Below are 20,678 nucleotides of genomic sequence, written 5' to 3'. Positions count from 1 at the left end.
ATACTGGAGGAATCCTGAGACAGGATTCTTGCAATCACATCATGGGGTGGGAATTCCCAATTCTCTTTTTCTCTGCATTTTTTCCAAACTTTCTTAGATAACACAGGACTTGAATAAGAACATTGGAATGCTTCCTTTCCATACAATATGACCATGGATGCATAAGAATTAAAGTCATAATACTGAGTCCTTCTCTTTGTTTGGATGAGGAAGGAAAACAAAGCATATTTATTTTGGAGATCAACCCAGAGGTCAAAAATACCTACACTTAAAGCTGTCAAAGTTGTTGCAATCCACACTCTTCCCACAATGGATGTATCCATTGTTTGTATTATTGCTGCTAATGTTACTGAGGCCTGAAAATCCAGTTGGCATACTATAATTTTTATTTGACTCTTAATAAGAGAAAGGAACATTTTCCTTTTTTCTTGCATGAGAGTTGCTCCAGCACTTATCTGCATATTTGCTTCTGGGACGGTTCCTGACTGGACAATGCAAATCCCATTTTTTAGAGCAAGAACTTCAAAGCGTCTTTTGAATTTTTCTCCTTTTTCATTGTCCTGAGAAAGGAGGCTGATCCACGTCCATTGGAACTGCAGGAGCAGCTGGACAATTGCTGAGTAAGGAGGTTCTTTATTTGGGGTCATCCGATATGAAGAAGGAAAATGATGATTTTGCTCAGCCGTCTGGTTGATGACATTATAGTTGATCTAAGATAAAAGAGAAGGTATTGGTAGTGTAGGAAGTTAGCATCTACCCCTCCCCTAGGAACATGAGGTATTTTAGGATATATTAAAAGGGAAGAATATTTCCCATAAAAGGGAGGCAGAAACTCAACCCCCCCCTCCCACCTTTGTCAATGGGCCATTAAGGCCTGAGCCAGTCTATTCTACATAACAAAGCTCTACCTGCTTCAGGCAGAACCATAATAGCAATCCCTAAGCCCTTTCATTACATCACCATCCAGCAGGGCTCAACCAAACTTGGACTCAAAACACAACCTACAGAGTTACCCTTTTTAAACTGACAATGATATTAATTTCTCATAGATTATTACTGCTTATTTGATTGTTTTATATGTTGGGCTTGAAATATTGTTTGTTATATTCCCCCCCCCAGCAATTATTTAACATTGGTATATTATTTCATTGTCTTCATTCATATAATTGATTTCAAATATTTCTATATAAACTCTTTAATTGGCTGAATTTCTTTCATACATTTGAAATGCAGAAGTCAGTTTAATAACCTCCCTTTAAAAAAAAAACAAAAACCCAAGACAATTTGCCAGTTGCAAGCTCTAGTTCAAAATAGGAAAGAATATTATAACATTCTTTCTTCTGTCTTGTACACTAGAGAAAGCATGTAAAAGCTGCTTTCTGAGGTGACCTCAGAATCTTGACCTATTCATTGTTTTCTTCATATCTTTCTTTTGAATTTTTTTACTTCAATCTCAAGATTATAAAAAAACGAGGAATTCCTCACTGTGAGAGTTATTAAGAGTTGGAACAGCCTGCCTCCTGGAGCTCCACTGCTGGATATTTTCAAGGAAAACTTGGACAGCAATTTGTCTGTAGTGGTCTGACCATTCCTCCTCTGTGTAAGGAGATGTACTTTTTTTTCTGTGATTCTATGGAAAAAAATCTCTTTTGCATTGGTCACTAAATTTTCAAAATGTTTAAAAGTCACTGATTCAACCCTCACACATTCTATGACAAAGTCTTACTTTTCAAAAGTCATAATTTTCAAAATTCCCAATGGTCATGCCCAGGCCTTTTCTACTACCAGAGGCCTGTTGGCTACATGCCCCGAAGCCAAAGTCTTTTACCCAGAAGCTGGTGAAAATGTTTTCCTTAGATTTCACATTCTTACAGCTTTGCCATCATTTGAATAAAACACTTTAGCCTCTCTGCCAGCGGACCAGCCTCTTCTGTAGCTCTGGAGATCTTCAAAAAATAAGCAATCCTTGGGAAATGGGATGTAGGAAGGAAGTGGATCTAGGAGGCTAGCAAAGACGACCCAGTGCCTGTGGAGACCCAGGGCAGGATGTGTGGGGAAAGGAACTATGGGGACCCCAAGGGATTGAGCATGAGGTATCGGGTGGCCTCTTCCAACACTAGGCTCTGCATGGTCTTCCCCACCCTGAGATACCTCATGTGCATTTAACGACCTGTGTATTTGATTAGCAAATGCATTGGGCAAATCAGGGAGGGATCATGTTTATTTAATGTGATTCAATCAAACGGATCCTCGAGTTACGAATATAATTGGCAGGCTCTATTGTTATTATTTTTTTTTAATTTGATTTATATATATATAAATATGTATATATTTATACAAAGTCAGCTTATTGCCCCCACAAACTGGGTCCTCAATCTACCTTAGAAAGGATGGAAGGGTGAGTCAACCTTGAGCCTGGTAAGATTCGAACCTGCAGTAATTGCAGGCAGCTGTGTTAATAACGGGGTCTTTTAAACCACTGTACTACCAAGGCTCTTATTATATTGGTAACTTGAGGGTGAGTTGTACAGTATGTGCATTATGTGTGTGTATGTGTATATGTATATGTATACACACATATATACAATGCATATGCTTATGTGTGTGTGTGTGTACACACACATATATACACATATACATATACATGCATATACATACATATGTGTGTGTATGTGTGTGTATATATATATATATATATTTATTAGCTGGATACCTGTGCTTCACTACTTATGACCATTTTTCACACTGATGACCATTGTAGCATCCCCATGGTCTTGACAGACTCTCATTGTCATCATCCCCAACTAAGTATATCTGGAGAAATGAAGGCTGCTGCTGAAGCCCTGCCATGATACTCCCTGTCCTGTGGTAGACCTGCCCCTGAACTTTGAATGTTGGCATAAAATTTCCCTCCTTCACCTCTCTGGCTCCAAAAGACGTCATTTTGAAGCATCCATTGTACTTCCAGGCAGCAAAAAGACAGCCTTTTCCTTTTAACTGGTATTACAGTAGAAGGAACAGATTCGTCTGAACAGAGGAGGTCAGTTTAAGAAGTGATTTGGGACTCTATGGGACACTATGTAGGAGAAATTTGGTTCACAATCCATTGGCTCAGTGGTGGTCGGTGACTGAAACTCATCAGGGAATATTGCTCCTGCCACCTTGAGTTCGGAAGCAATTCCATAGGTGGAAGGCGTAGACATTTTGGTGAGGTAGCGACATTTAGTATTGTAAATCATGCATGCACATGCCCCAATATGGCACCTCTCACCTAAGCTCCGTCTGATGATGGGGCAGCTTTGGGTCGTTTGGAGGTCCACCAGGGCTGATTTAACTCCCTTCAGCCCCAGCACCAACTAGGGGAGCCTTTTCCCAGCTCAGCGAGGTTTCTCTCACCGTCTGGATCATCGGAGCTGGGCAGATATTGGCATGTGAAGGCACCATGGGAGGCTAACTCTAGCAGTTCCATTAATGGCAGTTACATCAGTTCCTACATTCTTAAAGCAATGGCAGTTGAAACGACAATGGCGGTGGGCGGCGGCGACAAATGGCACCATGGCAGTCCCTGTCGAGCCCTCGACACCCTGGGGGCTCTGAATTGGTTTGGGGACTTGCCGGGAAACCTGAAGCTGCCCTCACCGACGATAGCTGTTGGGGCGGTAATGACTACCTCTTCAAGAGGCCTTACCTAAGGCCAGTGACAGCTTGCAATGTCATCAGAGGGAATCTAAAAACTATTAACCCTGGAGTGCCTTGAGTGCCCTGAACCCCGCAAGGTGTTTAGACCCTTGCTGGAATTGGGAGACATCATTATAATCTAAAGTCTGGAGCCTGGCAATATATGCAGAGGATTATTCAATATGCCGAGAGTAGGAGAGGCCAGAGGTTGACAAAAGACTATCTACCTGGTCACTTTGGAGGCCTCCCCAACCTTTCTCAATTTTCTGCCTCGGCCAGTCCCTAACCCAGCCGCCTCCAGCTTATACATTACCACCTTGATTTGACACTGACTTAGCTGCCTCTAGACTATACTTTCACCACCTAGACTACCTTCCCTCTTTATATACATCTACCCCCCCCATGGAGCTATTATCATTCTACCTTCACTGTTTGGCTTTATTTCCAACTGATCCACCCTCTTGTCATACGTTGTCTGGGCATCTACTAATGTGGATGCTGAGGGAGTTTCGAATTACTGACATCATTTGAGCAGACAGAACAACAAATTTATTATGACCATCTCATTCAGAACGAGCCGCTGTGAGAGGATGACTAGATTTTTATCCTCTGTCCATCCTGAGATAGCACTAAACTCCTTCCCCCTGCCATGAGAGGGCAAGGGAGACCAGTTTCTTACCCACACTGAATTTATTACTTGTCTGCCTCAAGACTCTTACATCAGACTGTTGGACCAGACCCAACTGCTATACCCATCTGACTTACTAGATGTATTTGGCAACCGAACTCTTGGCATTGCGAGATTCCCCCCTCTCACAAATTTGGCCCTCCACATTATCGAGGGCCTACCTTGATGACGGATTTTGGAATCCTGAGAGGTGGCACGGTGCTAAGAGGGGATTAAGGGCTTTCTTATCTAATTTTCTAACCAAAATTTTAATGGCTTCTGAAAGGGGGGTGGGTATAAAAAGGGTGGATCATGTGGATTTGGGGGGCAATCCACAGAGGGAGGGATTAGCAAATAATTTTCCAAAAGTGAAGCCAAAGTCAACACAAAACTACATCATAGGAAACTCAGAACTGGGAATAGGCAGACTTAATACTGGCATGGAAATGGGCTGTTCCATCAAGGTTATGGTTGGGAGGGGCAGAGATGGTGGGAGCAGGAAACCACATCATGTCAGGGAGCTACGCACCCACTATCTTCAAGCGATGGTGTGCTCCGACCTCCAAAGCTCTTCTCGTTCCTTGGGTTGCTCAAGATCTCAGAGCCCGAGTCTTAGGCTGATGTTATGCAATGCCAGGTCCGCGGCTAACAAAGCCCCCCTCATTTGTGACCTAATTCAGGAGGGGAAAGCGGACCTGGCAGGTATTACAGAGACCTGGTTGGACAATGAAGGGGGGGTCCCCCTTGTAGAAATGTGCCCACCAGGTTTCCGTGCATTCCATCAGCCAAGGACTCGGGGCAGGGGTGGAGGTGTGGCGGTCATTATAAAGGAAGGTCTTTACCCTAGGGAAGTCACTGTCCCACAGACAACTGGATGTGAGTCCCTCCTTGTGAAGTGGGGTTATGGGTTACAGATGGGCCTGTTTATTGCATACCTGGCTCCCTGCCACGTGTCAGCAGCCCTGCCTGAGCTCCTCAGCGTAATAGCCGAGGTGGCAGTTGAGACTCCTAAACTACTGGTTATGGGAGATTTCAACCTGCCATCCATTGGTGAAACATCTGAAGGGGCTCAGGAGTTTATGGCTTCCATGATGGCCATGGACCTGACCCAATTAGTTCATGGTCCTACTCACACAGGGGGACACACTCTGGATTTATCTCTGACCAGTGACACTCTGATCTTTATCTCTGACCAGTGGCTGAATGATCTAGATATAGGGGATATAGTCATCGAACGCTTGTCATGGTCAGACCATTCTCTCCTTAAGCTTGACCTTCTGACCACTACAACCCACTGCAGGGAGGCAGAATCAATTAAATGGTTCCACCCCAGGCGCCTGATGGATCCTGATAGGTTCCGGATGGAGCTTGGGCCATTTCCTGAGACTCTGGCTCATGACTCGGCTGAAGACCTAGTGGTGTCCTGGGATAGGATGGCCGCTGGTGCTTTAGACCAGGTCGTGCCTTTGCAGCCTCTGACCCAGTCTCGAATCTACCCAGCTCCTTGGTTCTCTGATGAGCTGAGGGGGATGAAACGTCAGAAAAGATGCCTAGAGAGCAGTTGGAGGACCAGCCGTTCCGAATCCGACCGAACACTAGTGAGATCTTATATTAAGACCTACTTAGTGGCGATAAAAGCGGCAAAATGTAACTATTTTTCCACTCTTATTGCATCGGCAGATAATCGCCCAGCCGCCTTGTTTAGGATTACCCGCTCTCTACTCCAGCTGAGAGCCCGGGAAGACTCTCTGCAAGGATGATCTGAGGATTATGCACAATATCTGCACGATAAAATTGCTCAGATTCGGGAAGGCTTGGACTCTAACTGGGTTAATTCGGATGAAATGACGAGGGCAGATATTGAGGACATTATCTGGGATGAGTTTGATACTGTGACTCCTGAGGATGTGGACAGGTTACTGGGGAAGCTGAATGTGACCACATGTTTATTGGACCCATGCCCTTCCTGGCTAGTGCTTGTTGTGGCCCCGCCCTCTGAGCCTATCTCATCGGAGGAAGAAAGCTCCGAACATGAGGAAGAGGAGTCAGCCAGGCCTGCCTCTCCAGGCCCCTCCCCTCTGGCACTGTCTCAGGTGCCGGCCGAGGGAGAGGAGATTAGCCAGGAGCCAGGTGTCTCAGATGAGAGTGAAGGAGAGCCGTCATTCCTGGATGCACGCCAACGAAGGCAAGATAAACGGTTGCAGCAGTTAAGGAGGCGTGCTAGGGATTAGAACTGAGTCACTGAACCACACCCCAGAGACTATATAAGAGAGGGTGGTGGCTGGTAAAACAAAAACGAACTTTGGCTAGTCACTTGAACAACTTCTGAAGCTGTCGAAAGAAATATTGTTTTGCTGGACTATTTGCGTATGCAATTTTATGTTATCTGTTGCAGTAAAAGCTCTTGGCAGACGGTGATTATATTGCTGCCAAGTTTGAGATAACGACCTGTGTGCGTGCCAAGTACTTTCTTAACCCTCGACTGGCTGTGTTTGTGTGTGTGTGTGGACGGGGACAGATCAGTGCTGGCTACTCGGGAGGTTACACGTAGCTGGCTCCAGAGAATTATTAACGTGTCTCTGAGTGAGGGATTCTTACCTCCCACCTTGAAAGAGGCGGTGGTGAAACCCCTCCTTAAGAAGCCCTTTCTGGATCTGGCTATTTTAACAAAATACCGTCCAGTCTCCAACCTTCGCTTTTTAGCAAAGGTTGTCGAAAGTGTGGTGGCACGACAGCTCCCACAGTACCTGGATGAAGCTGTCTATCTAGACTCGTTCCAGTCTGGCTTCAGGCCTGGATACAGCACAGAAACAGCATTGGTCGCGTTGGTTGATGATCTCTGGAGGGCTCGGGATAAGGGATGTTCCTTTATCCTGGTCCTATTAGATCTCTCAGCGGCTTTTTTTTTTTTAATTTGATTTATATGCCGCCCTTCTCCGGAGACTCAGGGTGGCTTACAATGCGTTAAGCAATAGCCTTCATTCTTTTGTATATTTTATACAAAGTCAGCTTATTGCCCCCACAAACTGGGTCCTCATTTCACCTACCTTAGAAAGGATGGAAGGCTGAGTCAACCTTGAGCCTTGGAGAGATTCGATCATGGTATCATGCTGCACCAGTTGGAGGGGCTGGGAGTGGGAGGCACCGTATTACGGTGGTTCTTGTCCTACCTCTCTGACAGGTCGCAGTCAGTGTTGACAGGTGGACAGAGATTGACCTCGAGGCCCCTTACCTGCGGGGTGCCACAGGGGTTGGTCCTCTCACCTCTCCTGTTCAACATTTATGTGAAGCCGTTGGGGGAGATCATCCGTGGTTTTGGGGTGCAATGTCATCTGTACGCTGATGACACTCAGCTGTACATCTCCACCACAAACCACTCCAATGATGCCCTTGAAGTGATGTCCTGGTGCCTTGAGGCCGTGCGGGTCTGGATGGGGAGAAACAGGCTTCGACTCAACCCTTCTAAGACTGAGTGGCTGTGGCTGCCGGCATCCTGGTACAGTCAGTTAGTCCCATCACTAACTATTGGAGATGAGTCATTGATCCCCGCAGAGAAAGCTCGAAATTTAGGCATCCTCCTGGATGCACAATTGTCTTTAGAAGATCATATAAGAGCCATGGCCAGAGGAGCTTTCTATCAGGTTCACCTGACTCGCCAATTGCGTCCCTTTCTAGACCTGGACTCATTACGCACAGTCACTCAAGCCCTCATCATTTCCTGACTTGACTACTGCAATGCTCTCTACATGGGGCTCCCCTTGAAGTACACCCAGAAGCTCCAACTGGTCCAGAATGCAGCCGCGCAAGTAATTATGGGAGCAACATGGCGCTCACATGTAACACCTCTTCTACGCGAGCTGCACTGGCTTCCGGTGGCCTTCCGAGTGCGCTTCAAGGTGTTGGTTCTTACCTTTAAAGTGCTCCATGGCTTAGGACCTGAGTACTTACGAGACCACCTGCTGCAACCAATAACCTCCCACCAACCAATACGCTCTCACAGAGTAGGCCTACTCATAGTACCATCATTAAAACAATGTCATCTAGTAGTTCCAAGGGAGTACCACAGCCTTCTCTGTGGGGGCACCTACTCCTTGGAACAAAATACCCTCTGGAATACGAATAATCCCAGATCTTCGCACTTTCCGATGTGCCCTGAAGACCTTTCTGTTTCAACAAGCAGGGCTAGTATAAACATCTAAATTCTATGCCAAGGTCTTAGCAGATACACTAAATTGACTCAATTTATTATTTACTGTTTATAAAATATATATACATAGAAGAAAAACACACATAAACCCTACGAAGAAGTAAGAAAATTGATACTGTGCCTTTACAGGGAGGATATGGGTGTGGCCTACTGATGACAGCTAACGAGCTAGAAATGGATCTATTTAAGTCTCCCACCTAGCAGTGAGAGCTTGCTAGGTGTTAGAAAAGAAAAAAGCCCAGAACCGAGTAGATGTGATTCTACTGAGCTGGAGCTACAAAAAAACCTTGGCTATGTAGGGAAAACCTGGCTAGAAGAAAAACACACATAAACCCTACGAAGAAGTAAGAAAATTGATACTGTGCCTTTACAGGGAGGATATGGGTGTGGCCTACTGATGACAGCTAACGAGCTAGAAATGGATCTATTTAGGTCTCCCACCTAGCAGTGAGAGCTTGCTAGGTGTTAGAAAAGAAAAAAGCCCAGAACCAAGTAGATGTGATTCTACTGAGCTGGAGCTACAAAAAAACCTTGGCTACGTAGGGAAAACCTGGCTAGAAGAAAAACATATATATATATATATATATATATATATATATATATATATATATATATATATATATATATATATATATATATATATATATATATATATATATATATATATATATATATATATATATATATATATATATATATGTTTTCTCAGGTTTTCGCGGGTGTTTGTATGTAGGTCTTTGGTTATTCGGGTCTTCTCCCACGTAAAATTGGAAGTGTCTTGGCGACGTTTCGATGAAGTCTCATTCGTCATCTTCAGGCTGGTGTTCTCGCTTTGCTCCTGGAAGCACGAAGCCGAGAACACCAGCCTGAAGATGACGAATGAGACTTATATATATATATATGTAGGTCTTTGGTTATTCGGGTCTTCTCCCACGTAAAATTGGAAGTGTCTTGGCGACGTTTCGACGAAGTCTCATTCGTCATCTTCAGGGTGGTGTTCTCGGCTTCGTGCTTCCAGGAGCAAAGCCGAGAACACCAGCCTGAAGATGACGAATGAGACTTCGTCGAAACGTCGCCAAGACACTTCCAATTTTACGTGGGAGAAGACCCGAATAACCAAAGACCTACATACAAACACCCGCGAAAACCTGAGAAAACATATATATATATTATATGTATATGAAATTTTATTCTGTTCACCGCCCTGAGTCCTTCGGGAGGAGGGCGGTATAGAAATTCAAATAATAATAATAATAATAATAATAATAATAATAATAATAATAATAATAATAATAATAATAATAATGACAACTAAAACAAAAGCAGAATATAAGAAAGAAGTAATTGAGCAGCAAGCTGAAAATTGGAAACACAAAGCTCTGCATGGCCAATACTTGAAAAGTATTGAAGGCAAAGCTGACCAGAAACTAATTTGGAACTGGTTAAGATCAGGAGTACTGAAAAAAGAAACAGAAAGCTTTATTTTGGCAGCTCAAGAACAAGCCCTAGCCACAAACTGCATGAAGGCAAAAATTCAACATGTTACCACCAACGGCAAATGCCGCCTCTGCAATGAGAAAGATGAGACAGTCAACCACCTGATCAGTGGGTGCAGCAAAATTTCACAAACTGACTACCTACAACGCCATGACCGTGTTGCTAAGATCATTCATTGGAAATTGTGCCAGAAGTTTGGATTTGAGTACAGCAAAAACCACTGGGAACATCAGGTTGAGAAAGTTTTAGAGAATGAGAAACTCAAGATCTTGTGGGACTTTAGGATTCAGACTGACAGGCACTTGGTCCACAACACACCTGACATAACAATAGTTGAAAAGAAAAAAGTATGGTTCATTGACATTGCAATACCTGGTGATGCACGGATTGAAGATAAGCAGCAAGAAAAAATCACAAAGTACCGGGATTTGCAAATTGAAGTTGAGCGACTGTGGAAAAAGAAAACGTGTGTTGTCCCAATTGTAATTGGAGCCCTTGGAGCAATACCCAAAGGGCTACCCCGCTATTTAGAAATTCTAAATTTGCCGGACCTGAACATTTTGACTCTACAAAAAACCACCTTACTCGGAACAGCTTACATCCTCCGATGATACCTTAACAGTTCCTAGGTCCTTAGTTAGGACTCGTGCTGCTGAGCTATTAACCAGCCTCAAAGGCTGTGAATCTCACTAAAGATTAACTAATAATAATAATAATAAACCCCAGACCGCTCCTGAGTGAAGGATTGGAACGTCTGCCAGTTTGAACTGAGGTAACGGAATGTGAGGCAAGTGGCAGTTGAAGCTTTTCAGGTGGGGAGGGGGAGTAGAACATCTAACTCCTTAGCATCAGAGAGTGTTAATATACTATATATGAATATACTGTATATAAAATACTAATGATCTGATGGTCATTTTGAAAAATCCTTTCTTAGTGAGCACTTAGAAGCCAAGAGGAACATATGTGCCAAATTTCAAGTTTGTAGGCTTTACGGCGTGATCGCGGTGTGAGTGGTTTTCAATTATATATGTGTGTGTGTGTGTGTGTATAGCATATACATACATGTGTATGTGTATATATATATATGTATGTATATATATGTGTGTATGTATATGTGTATATCTATATTTATATCTATCTATCTATCTACACATATGTATGTATACACACACACACACATACTTTGTGAATTAAAAATTCTTTCAGCTCTTCTAATATTTACTCTCTGACGTTGAATTTGTTTGGAGAAATATATACAAGTGCTGCCTTCTAGGCAAATTTGAACAATTTACAACACGGAATAAATTTCATTTGGCTTTATACCTGTGGAAATTTATAGATGCTCAGGACATTGGAAATATGATCAAAGAGTTCAGAATCCATCTCTTCAAGAATCGCCAGCAGGTTCTTTTCTTTTCCACATCTGTAGTTTGGGATGTTCTCCTGTCCTGTAGACAGCACATCCAGCACGGCCTCATATGTCATTCTTGCACTGAAAAAGTTCTGATAGATGTTGTAGCCCAGGGTGATGTTGGGTAACAGCCTTGAATTCTGGTTGACTTCATGAACAGCCAACAAGTAGGGCAGAAGGTGAGAGGTGGTGTTCTCACTGCAACATAAGAAATTTCATTATCTTCAGTTTGGATTTTCATGAAAGCATATCATATTTACTATAGCTTTATATCTATATAGTGCAATGCCAAAAAGATAATGAGCTACTATACTTTGAACTATGGTGCTGGAGAAGATTCCTGCAAGTCCCTTGGACTGCAAGGTGATCAAACCGTTCAGTCCTAGAGGAGATCAACCCTGACTGCTCTTTAAAAGACCTGATCCTGAAGATGAAACTCAAATACTTTGGCCACCTAATGAGAAGGAAGAACTCACTGGAGAAGAGCCTAATGCTGGGAACGATTGAGAGCAAAAGAAGAAGGGGACGACAGAGAACGAGGTGGCTGGATGGAATCACTGAAGCAGTAGGCGTAAGCTTAAATGGACTCTGGGGGATGGTAGAGGACAGGAAGGTCTGGAGGAACCTTGTCCATGGGGTTGCAATAGGTTGGACATGATTTCATAACTAACAACAACAACATTCACGGCTTTAGAGTTATTGTCCTATATTCTACAGTTAACTACAGTTAATGTGATTCCTCTGCAACTAAAGATTAACTTATCATATAAAGTCTCTCCCCTCCTTGAATTTGGTTTTTAAAAAGTATCCCTTTTATTTAAACCAAAAGGAACAGGGAAGCCACTAAAGTGGCAAAAGTGTTAAAGGGTGGAAAGAAAGAATGGAGAGGGTGGTAGGAATTATAGAGTAAATGTAAGGAAGGGGAAGAAACATTGGGGAGAAAATTCAAGAGATCTCACTCTGTTCTAAGGTATCATTCAATCACTTTATTGGGAGTTTCTGTTTAACTATTCTTAATAAATAAGTGAAATAGATATGAATAAATAAGTTGCTGACTCTCCACAGTTCCAAGGTAGTCATTTTGAAAGGAGGCAGAACCCCATCCAGGCAAGATTCATTCAACTTAAAAAGAAACTTTGCAAACTCAGGTTTTACAAAATCATCAGGTTCCCTAGGAGCCTTTCCTTTAAAGCAAATTAGGATGAGCAATAGTGACTTGCCTTTCTCAAGGTGAGGAATAGGGGAAAGGAAATCATTCCTAAAAAGACATTGGAGGTATGTGGTTGGAGAAGATGACACAGCAACATATCAGTTTAAAACCTGAACTATTCCTGTTGGGGATTCTACCAGAAGCTTATAGTAAAGAAAATGTATACTTGATCATTCATTTAATAACTGCAGCTAGATTTGTACCATGTTTCCCCCAAAATAAGACCCTGTCTTATATTTTTTTAATCCTGAAATAAGTGCTTGGCCTTATTGCCATGAGCTCAAAAGCCCGACTGGGCTTATTATCAGGGAATGTCTTATTTTGTGGGAAACAGGGTATTTGCACAAAATTAGAAAAGTGAAAAGATCCTCACAGATGAAAATATGATTAAGAAAATATTAGAATGTACAGAAATGAATAGATTAACACTTGCAATCAAAGGAAAGGAAGAATCTCATTATTACAATATATGGGAGTTATTCTATCAATGGTTAGAGAATAAATATGAAATTAAGAAGAGAAATGTTATAATAATAGGTATGTTAAATATTAGTAGTAATATAAGAATAGATACAAATAATGAATATGGTGGTAAATATTAATTGTCATGACAAAAAAATACGTACTCTGATGACACACTGTTTACTGAAAGAGGGAATTTTTGTATTAAAAGAAAAATTTAAAAATTATGTGTGTGTGTGTGTGTGTGTGTGTATAGAAAAGACATTGGAGCAGGTAAAATCAATCACCAGAATCCTTGGACAAGCTAATTACCTTTTCAGTTGGTGGGTTGGAGGCTTGGAAAACGAAAATTGATATAATCGAGCAAAGACTCCAGACATTATTCCAGTAATCCAGTAGTCTCCTGGCTTGTAGTAATGGAACCACTCCTTTTCTTCTATTATCACCTTAAATGGACATTTCATCAACGTACTGGCACAGGGAATTTGAGACAGAAACTGAAGCAGAAAAAGCTGTATATGCAGCAGCAGCAACATTTGACATACAGTATACTGCAGGAGATCCTTCCTAGAGTTCTTTCTTCAGCACAGAGCTAAATTTCAGAGATCACAAAAAGACCACAACTACAGTGAAGAAGGTCCAGTTTGCCCCCAGATTTGGAAGAGTTATCTGCAATTTCAGACTGCTAGAGTATTTGCCCAGCTTTACCCAAAACTCTGATCTCATCACAGGAGGCTGTTACAAATCAGATTATCACATGCTGTCTATCCCATTTGTTGTCACATAGATTGGTCACTAATTGTGGTGGTGGAAATCCCATAAACCTTGTTCAAAGGAGATTAAATAATCATGATTTGAATAATTAGAAGGGGAATTGGGAATGAGCCTTGGCCATAAAAGTTCCGTTGGAGAAAAGAGTTTTGTTTGACTCAGGAGAATAATCCTAATTTGAGAGTTGAGAAAGGAACAATCCAGAGAAGTTTGATTGTTTTTTAGTTTCCAAACTTATTCTTGAGATTGTAAAGATTAAAATATGGAAAAACAGTTCAACACTCTTGAAGTAGGCAGTGGGCCATTATAATTCCTTCTTAATTTGTCTGGTGTGGATGAGGCCATCTTCTTCAGTGAAGGTTTGATACTCCAGAATGAGTTAACTCCAGATCATGACATATTGAACCACCTATTATTATTGTTGATGATGAGCCATGGTGATGCAGTGGTTAAGTGCAGTACTGCAGGCTACTTCTGCTGATCACTGGCTGCCAGCAATTTGGCAGATCGAATCTCACCAGTCTAAAGGTTGACTCAGCCTTCCATCCCTCCGAGGTCAGTAAAATGTGGACCCAGATTGTTGGGGGCAATGTAAACTCTCAAATGAAGAGCCTTTATTTGAAGATGCTTCCATGGTCATGTGGCTGGCAAGACTATGCACTGAAGATGCATGGAACCTTGTTACTTTCCCACTGAAGTGGTACCTATTTATCTACTTGCATTTATATGCTTTTGAATTGCTAGGTTGGCAGGACAAAAAAGAGAGACAAACGGACACTGTATATACAGTATATGGAAATGGAAATGGATATTGATATGGATATGGACATGGATAAAAAACAGGAATCAATTTTAATACTCATAAGCACATCTTCCTTGTCACATCATGTCTACATGATTCCCACCCCCAAATCATTCAGGGTTGTACACATTTTTCTTTTGATTGAAGGCTGTCAAAAATAATAATTTGTCTCATTAATTTATTCAAAGGGACAGAGAAAAAAAGTAAAGTTGCTCCAATGTTCATGTTGATATTTTATCTATTCTTAATATACAGAATGTTATCTATCTCTCTGTTTTTCTCTTTCTTGATCTCCCCCATACATCTCTCTCTCTCTCTCTCTCTCTCTCTCTCTCTCTCTCTCTCACCCCCCTCTCTCTTTCTATCTCATTTATCTAACTATCAAGGATCTTACATTATCAAGCCAGAAGAGATCAATCAAATATTTTCTCTGAAGAGAAAATTGACTTTCGAATAAAATTATTTGGAGAACTTTAAAAATTAGAAGAAATAACCCCAAAATTGGCTAAAGCATTGGAAAGAAAATAAGTAGATCCTTTTTTTAACATTAAGAAAAACAAAAGAGAAATAGGAAAATAAGCCCTGCAATAGAAGTGCTATACTAAAAAAAAAAAAAAAAAAAAGGGGTGGGGGAGAAAGTATTGTTTAATTTGGACTGGACTCTAAAACTGATTTGGCATCTTCAAAGTTAAAAAGAAGAAAGAGAAACTAGTAAAGACTTATTGAAACAAAATGGATACTTTGTCAGACTGCTGATTGGAATTGTGGATTGTAGAGAGACATCTTCAGGAGAAATAAGAACATTGCAATTTGGAACTTTTGTTTTGGAAAACTCTGAACATTATTAGTAATAACAGCCATGAGAACTTTTGGGGAGGATTTCTTTGTCTGCAAGCGGCTTGACTTTGAACAAAAAAAAAAAAAAGAGGAATACAACAAAATTTTTAAATTGGAACAATACCAACCTGGAAAGAATAAAATGGCGCAGGAAATTAGAGAAATAATAAAAATGAAGTACTCGTCATGGAAAACGGAAATAAGGGAAATAATTATAATATTACATGGAGAATCGAAACCTGAGGATCCAAAAATTGTGACAAAACAAACTCAAGCTGACAAGGAAATAACGACGGAGAAGCAAGACACAGAGACTGAAAATAAAGAAGAAGATAAAGACAAGAAGATTGACTATGGAAAATTAAATGATTACGTGGATAGTAACAATAAAAAGGAGGATTTTAGAGATTACATTGGGATTAACAATGGAAAAAACAGAGAGGGTAGACAGAGACAAAGAAGGAAAGAAGGGTGGAATAGAAAGAATATAAAAAAATTAAATGATTACATTGGGATTAACAGTGGAAAGACAAAAAAGAGAGAAAAGGGGTGGAAAACAGCAGGAAATACAGGGCAAAATAGAATAGTCCAGGACTTTGAAATACAGAATGATTACACTGGGATTAACAGTGGGAAAATAAGAAAAAGGGAAAAGAGATGGGAAATAATGGGAAATATAGGGCAAAACAGGAGAGTTCAAGATTTTAAAGCACAAAAGAAAAAAAAGGGGAAAGAAAAAGGCAAAAATAAAAATAGAAAGGGAGAAAAGGAGAAAGAAATGAAAGAGGAATATGCTATATATATTTAGAATTGAAATATGAATTGAAGTAAGAAATAATGGAAAATCATATGAATGTATAAATGAATTGAATAACAATTGGAACATTTTTATATGCATTTCTGGAATTTAGATAATGATAGGTTTTTAGAAATATGAATAACTTTAATAAATTAGAGGATAACAGCTAGATTATTTTCAAATCCAGTTAGGGAAATTGTAATAATTGAAATACTTTTAATGGTATATTGTGGTGAAAGCAGAAACGATTAAGTTGTGGTTTTGAGGAATATATGGCGAAAGCTGTTTGGTTTATTATCATCATGTAAAAAGAAAAGATGACTACATAATTAACTGACTTCTTAAGAAGCTGGATTGTATGGAAATTGTAATAATTGGGATATTCATGTCTATATTTCTGGAATTTATACAAAGAAGTATATGGGGAAAGTTATGATTACCATATAAAGAGAAAAGTTAATTAGTTATATAACTAAATGACTTTTATTAAGATTTGTATGCTACAAAACAATTGGGTTTATTATTCTTATAAGAAATGAATGATTGTAACACCACATAATTAATTAATTTGTAGTAAGGTGATGGATATTGAAATAGATGACAATGGAAAACATCAGTAATTATAATAAAGGAATATAAGGAAATACTAGGAATCATATTAGGTGAGATCTTAAATTTGAGGAGTACAATATAGAATGGAAGGGAAAAATTAAAACTTGGTTAAGATTAGAGGTTAGGATGAAGGGTAATATTTTTTTTTAAAAAAATAGAGAGAATAAATATTATGGCAAAAAGGAAGTATAGAAATTGTAATTTAGTTGAAATGACTAAAAACTGTTTAAATTTGTCAACTGGCCAAATACTCTGTTCAGAAAAAATACATTGTATGTTTGTATGTGTGTTTGTGTAAAAAATTAAAAAAAAACTTTTTTAAAAAATAGCTATAGTCTTTAATTTAATCTAAAACCATATCAGAACATCTCTGGTCACAGTTTAACTGGCTTGGTTTCAGAAATTTTATTAATGTCATAATATGAACTCAGATTATGACAATTGAAGGATATGATTATTTCAAATAGTTTGAGTTGTTTTAGCAACTTTACTACTCAATTATTATAATAAAAATTTCGCATGGAATGAAGAAAGATAAGCAACAACACATGAAACATTACTTCAAAGTATGTGATTTTATGCTGCATGTAAACTGTACAAAAATAAACACCAACACAAGGAACCTTAATGATTTTTTATCATCAGATGTTCTTTGGTGTTCATGTCAGGTCTGAGGATAATAATGTAGCATTTGGGGATAAAGATGCAGCCCAGTAAACCCAGGCCAGAGGCCAGGATGGAGAAGATCTGCACGGCTACCATGTATTTCCCCTTGGTGCTCAGATATGTGGGAACAAAGGAGATCCAAACGCTACAAAAAACCAACAGGCTGAAGGTGATCAGTTTGGCTTCGTTAAAAGCCCCTGGCAGATTTCGAGCCAGAAATGCCACCAAGAAACAGATGGCAGCCAAAAAACCCATGTAGCCAAGAGCAGAGTAGAACATGGTGACAGAGCCTTCATTGCACTGCAGCAGGATGAGTTCTGGTTGGGAATGAAAGTCAGAATCTGGGAATGGGGGAAAGACTCCCAGCCACATCATACAGAGGCCTACTTGAATACCAGAGCAGGATAAAACAATAGAGTTGGCCAGACTCTTCCCCAGCCATTTCCTCATGCTGCTGCCTGGCTTTGTGGCCAGAAAGGCCACCACCACCATGACAGTCTTGGCCAGCAAGGAAGACACAGCAACTGAGAAAACAATGCTGAAAATGGTTTGTCGAAGGAGACAGGTTATTTTCACGGGGCGACCGATGAATAGAAGGGAGGTCAAGAAAGAAAGCAGGAGTGAAACCAGGAGGATGTAGGTGAGTTCACAGTTGTTGGCTTTGACTATGGGAGTGTCTCGGTATTTCATGAAGATTCCCAGAATAAAGGCGGTGGTTAGGGACAAAGCGATGGCAAAGAAAGCCAGGATGAGTCCCAACAATTCTTGATAGGATAAAAAGCTTATATTTTTGGGGACACACTGATCTCGCTTCTTATTGGAATACTGGTCAACTGGACACTTTTCACAATGGGCTGCATCTGAGAAAAAAAAATGGTTAGCATGAATCTGTTTCTGCAGCTGTAGAAGCATAAAAACTGCATCAGAAATCAATTACTCCATTTTCAAGGAATAATATAATATTTCTCCCATGGATATCTATATGACACAACATTAGTTAGCACTCTTTTTAAAGGCTGAAGATGAATGTGATGATTAGTTCTCAAAACTTCTTTCCTAAAACAAAGCAAGAAAGTAACAACTCAATAGAAATTAGCAACCTTTAATTATTTATTTTAATGCTCACATCACCATCCAAATTTGGCGATAGTGCCCAATCTTTGAAGTTCGTGGATGCCTTCAAGAAATTTAATGTTTTTCTTACTTCTTGATCAAATACTCCCCCCCACAAAAAACAAGATAGAATATTGATTGTATCTTGAATTTTTTGGGTTATTTTTGGAGCCACCTACTGTACCTTCTTGCCCAGAGAATGTTCCTTCCATACACAGAGAACAGTCATAGCAGCAAACTGGGGCTCCCTCTCTCTCAAGCTTGGCATAACCTGGGGAGCAACTTTCTGTACATCTTGAATAAGGCACCATCTAAACATAAACAGAAAGATTAATCAGTTTGATATATGAATTACAAGGATTTACTGAAATCAAGTGGCTTCCAGAAGCTCAGGAGCACATTGAGCAAAATCAGTCAAGAAATAGTGGCATGAACTTTAATTACTCTACTTGCAAGGGGCAAATGAAAGGTCATTCTCTTTCTCTATCAGTCTACATTGTAGATCCCAAAACAGACTCATTGCCTCATTCTTTTTTCCAAAGGAAAGTAGTTCCATTGCAAAAGGTGTTTCTCCTTAGGGCATGTATAAGAATGCTATAACTTACCATATTTTTCAGAGTATAAGACGCACTCCCCCCCCTCACCCAAAAGAGGGTGAAAATTTGAATGTGTCTTATAACCGAATGTAGCCAGAAACGTGAGGCACAGAGCAGCAAGGAAAAAACAAGCAGAGGAGAGGAGTTTTAGTTTCAGTTTTAGTTTCAGAGATTAGCACAGCATGCAGCTTTACAACAATTGACTTAAACCACGCCCAGGCTCCTTGCTGTCTCCTTCCTTGTTGCTCACACAGCAAATACTGTTTCAGTTTCCAAAAAGCCCTCAACTCTCTCACACACTGACAGGACGCTAGCCAGATGAATACTGATGGATGCTGGTAGGCAGAGGCAGATTTTTTTTTCTTATTTTCCTCCCCCAAAACTAAGGTGTGTCTTATACTCAGGAGCGTTTTATACTCTGGAAAATACGGTATATATTTTTTCTCCATCTTTACTTTCTCAGGAAACCTCCAACATCTAGATTTCTCTAGAGTCCCTATCTTTTTCTCCTACAACTGATCATTGTATCATCATATGTAAATGACTTTTTTAGCTGCCCACATTTCCTTCACCACATATTCTAGATTTTCTCCCAAAGGTGCTTTTTCAAAAGACAACACCTCTTTGTTTTCCCTTGAAGATGTTTCTCTTCTCATTCTAGAAGCTTCTTCAGTTCTGACTGAATGGTGAAGTATGGAAGGATTTATATTTCTTACAGTCATATGGTCATTAGCAGTCTTTCTGAAAGTTGTTGAGGCCACTCGGAATTTATCTGTGCCCTCAGGGTCACCTGAATAGTGCAAATGGGTGTGGAATCTTCCTGCAATTGCTGAATCTATATCCTGTTTACAACACAGTCTTTTCAGCAGTTCCAAATCTTTCCATCCTCCAACATTCAGTCAGAACTGAAGAAACTTCTTGGATGAGAAGTGAAACATCTTCAAGGGAAAACAAAGTCCAGGTGCCTTTTGAAAAAGCACCTTTGGCACAACCGTGACCTGGATGACTGAGATTCTCCATAGACATTCTGGATTTTCTCTTACTGAAAACAAGATAATTTGATGTACTATAAATTATGGCAACATATCCAAATTTAATAATGTAGATTGCAAATCTCTCAATACAATGCAGCAGGTTCCATTGTGTGATAGATTATTGTAAAACTTCTAAAGTAAAATGATATCTAATGAATTAATGAGGCTTTAAGTTCTCTTATTTGGAAGTTATCTCAACTGGCCTCAATAAGAATTATTTCTGAGCAGAAAAATTTCCACATATGGTGATAAAAAGATGAGCAAAATTCAAGCAGCCTCAACTACTTTGTTAAATAAAGTTGGCCATTGGACAGCA

At 40.2% G+C, this 20,678-nt stretch overlaps 2 protein-coding genes across 2 annotated transcripts; one reads left to right on the top strand and one right to left on the bottom strand.

Moving 5' to 3' along the window:
• The first annotated feature begins 4,965 nt into the window (after positions 1-4,965).
• Positions 4,966-6,105, top strand: LOC148115638 (uncharacterized). The gene has a single exon (XM_087885195.1). The coding sequence runs from the start codon at positions 4,966-4,968 to the stop codon at positions 6,103-6,105; it is 1,140 nt and encodes a 379-aa protein (XP_087741321.1).
• An 11,407-nt stretch (positions 6,106-17,512) lies between these two features.
• On the bottom strand, positions 17,513-19,903 carry LOC132711827 (vomeronasal type-2 receptor 26-like). Its single transcript, XM_087888144.1, has one exon. The coding sequence runs from the start codon at positions 18,529-18,531 to the stop codon at positions 17,578-17,580; it is 954 nt and encodes a 317-aa protein (XP_087744270.1). The 5' UTR covers positions 18,532-19,903; the 3' UTR covers positions 17,513-17,577.
• Between the last annotated feature and the right edge of the window lie 775 nt (positions 19,904-20,678).

This window comes from Pantherophis guttatus, chromosome 2, assembly GCF_059756535.1.
Source record: "Pantherophis guttatus breed Tessera chromosome 2, ASM5975653v1, whole genome shotgun sequence".
In the NCBI taxonomy this organism is placed as follows: domain Eukaryota; kingdom Metazoa; phylum Chordata; class Lepidosauria; order Squamata; family Colubridae; genus Pantherophis; species Pantherophis guttatus.
This window is presented reverse-complemented; position numbering and strand designations above follow the sequence as displayed.